Source organism: Protobothrops mucrosquamatus, unplaced genomic scaffold (genome assembly GCF_001527695.2).
Source record: "Protobothrops mucrosquamatus isolate PMUCROS unplaced genomic scaffold, P.Mucros_1.0 scaffold4566, whole genome shotgun sequence".
In the NCBI taxonomy this organism is placed as follows: Eukaryota; Metazoa; Chordata; class Lepidosauria; order Squamata; family Viperidae; genus Protobothrops; species Protobothrops mucrosquamatus.
Genome location: NW_015390469.1, coordinates 4,904 through 7,312, shown reverse-complemented (window position 1 = coordinate 7,312; position 2,409 = coordinate 4,904). Strand labels below are relative to the sequence as shown.

The following is a 2,409-nucleotide window of genomic DNA, read 5'->3' as shown; positions in this document are numbered from 1 at the left end:
TTCTCCACCTCCTGAAAGGAAATTTCTCTGCGCCACTGCTGTGGTTCCTTATCTACGGAGTCTTTCCCAGGTGGAGTGGCCAGGAGGGAGAGTCTAGGCCAGGGGTAGGCAAGCTTGGCTCTTTTATGACTCATGGACTTCAACTCCCAGAATTCCTGAGCCAGCCATGTTGAGGGGAAAGGGAGAGGCTTCCAAGCTGAGCCATGCTGGCTCAGGAATTCTGGGAGTTGAAGTCCACCAGTCATAAAAGAGCCAAGGTTGCCTACCTCTGGCCTTGGCCTAGGCCGCTTTATGACTCGTGGACTTCAACTCCCAGAATTCCTCAGCCAGCCTGGCTCAGCTTGGAAACCTTTCCCTTTCTCCTCAGCATGGCTGCCTCAGGAATTCTGGGAGTTGAAGTCCAGGAGTCATAAAAGAGCCAAGGTTGCCTACCTCTGGCCTAGGCCTAGGCCGCTTTCTGACTCGTGGACTTCAACTCCCAGAATTCCTGAGCCAGCATGGGGGAACTATGGCCCCCTCATGACTTGTGGACTTCAACTCCCAGAATTCCTCAGCCAGTCATGCTGAGGGGAAAGGGAGAGGTTTCCAAGCAGAGCCATGCCGGCTCAGGAATTCTGGGAGTTGAAGTCCGCAAGTCATGAAGGGGTCATAGTTCCCCCATGCTCGCTGGGGAATTCTGGGAGTTGAAGTCCCCGAGTCATGAAGGGGACATAGTTCCCCCATGCTGGCTCAGGAATTCTGGGAGTTGAAGTCCACGAGTCAGAAAGCGGCCTAGGCCAGAGGTAGGCAACCTTGGCTCTTTTATGACTTGTGGACTTCAACTCCCAGAATTCCTGAGCCAACTGTGCTGAGGGGAAAGGGAGAGGTTTCCAAGCTGAGCCATGCTGGCTCAGGAATTCTGGGAGTTGAAGTCCACCAGTCATGAAGGGGCCTAGGCCTAGGCCAGAGGTAGGCAACCTTGGCTCTTTTATGACTTGTGGACTTCAACTCCCAGAATTCCTGAGCCAGCCGTGCTGAGGGGAAAGGGAGAGGTTTCCAAGCTGAGCCCTGCTGGCTCAGGAATTCTGGGAGTTGAAGTCCACGAGTCATAAAGCGGCCTAGGCCCTAGGCCAGGGGTAGGCAACCTCGGCTCTTTTATGACTGGTGGACTTCAACTCCCAGAATTCCCGAGCCAACCATGCTGAGGGGAAAGGGAGAAGTTTCTAAGCGGAGCCATGCTGGCTGAGGAATTCTGGGAGTTGAAGTCCTCGAGTCATAAAAGAGCCAAGGTTGCCTACCCCTGGTCTAGGGAGAAGTGTGACCTAAAGTGAGGGACAATAAACCCCATGGATGGGGAAGGAGGAGGAGGAGGAGGAGAAAGGGAAGGAAGGAAGGAAGGAAGGAAGGAAGGAAGGAAGGAAGGAAGGAAGGAAGGAAGGAAGAGGGAGAAGAGATGGAGGAGGAGGAAGAGGGAGAGAACAAAGGAGAGGAAGAAGAGAAGAAATACGGAAGGAGAAGGAGAGAAGGAAGGGGAGAAACAAGAGAAAAAGGAGAAGGAGAAAGGATATAGGAGGAGAAGGAGAAGGAGAAGGAAGAGGAAGAAGATGAGGAGGAGAAGGGACGCAGGAGGAGGAAGAGGAGAAGGAGATGGCTACCAGCCTCCAAGATTCATGGCTTCTCTGGGCCCAACCCCTTTCCTTATCGCGAAGCTTCCCCTCCTGGTCTGACCGTCCTCTTCTCCCCGTAACAGTTGATCACGCCACATGCCATCCGGGTCCAGACGCCGCCCCGGCACATCCCCGGCGTGGTGGAGGTGACGCTCTCCTACAAGTCGAAGCAGTTTTGCAAAGGAGCCCCCGGGCGTTTTGTTTACACAGGTAAGCGCCAGGCGAGAGGGAAGGCAGCCACGGAAAAAACAAGGGAGAGAGACAGAGCTCCAGGGCTTCTGCCAGGGGCCGGTTGAGTCACAAAGCGGGTGGCCAGGAGCCAGGCGATGAAATGCCCCCACGCTGACTGCAAGCGCGGGCGTCTGCCCCACTGATTCTGTTCCAAGGGCTAGGTGGCACTAATGTAGCTGAGTGTTCCTTGGAGGGGAGACCACAAGGAAATCTCAAAGGTAAAAAAGATCCCTGGGTCACCTTGTAGGGGAGATGGCTGAGAAAGAAAAGAAAAAGGAAGGAAGGAAGGAAGAAAAAGGAAGGAAGGAAGGAAGGAAGGAAGGAAGGAAGGAAGGAAGGAAGGAAGGAAGGAAGGAAGGCAGGCAGGCAGGCAGGCAGGCAGGAAGGAAGGAAGGAAGGAAGGAAGGAAAGTGGATGGATAGCTAGATAGCTAGCTATAGATAGCTAGATGGATGGATAGATAGATAGATAGATAGATAGATAGATAGATAGATAGATAGATAGATAGATAGATAGATAGATAGATAGATAG

At 53.2% G+C, this 2,409-nt stretch overlaps 1 protein-coding gene across 1 annotated transcript in view; it reads left to right on the top strand.

Annotated features, from left to right (window-relative positions):
• Positions 1 to 1,856, top strand: part of LOC107299123 (transcription factor COE3-like) — a gene marked incomplete at its 3' end in the record, with an annotated part of 60,490 nt that extends 58,634 nt beyond the window's left edge. The window contains exon 8 of the mRNA XM_015828492.1: positions 1,730 to 1,856. Coding sequence (XP_015683978.1) covers positions 1,730 to 1,856 — 127 coding nt within the window. The remainder of the gene's footprint in view (positions 1 to 1,729) is intronic.
• Between the last annotated feature and the right edge of the window lie 553 nt (positions 1,857 to 2,409).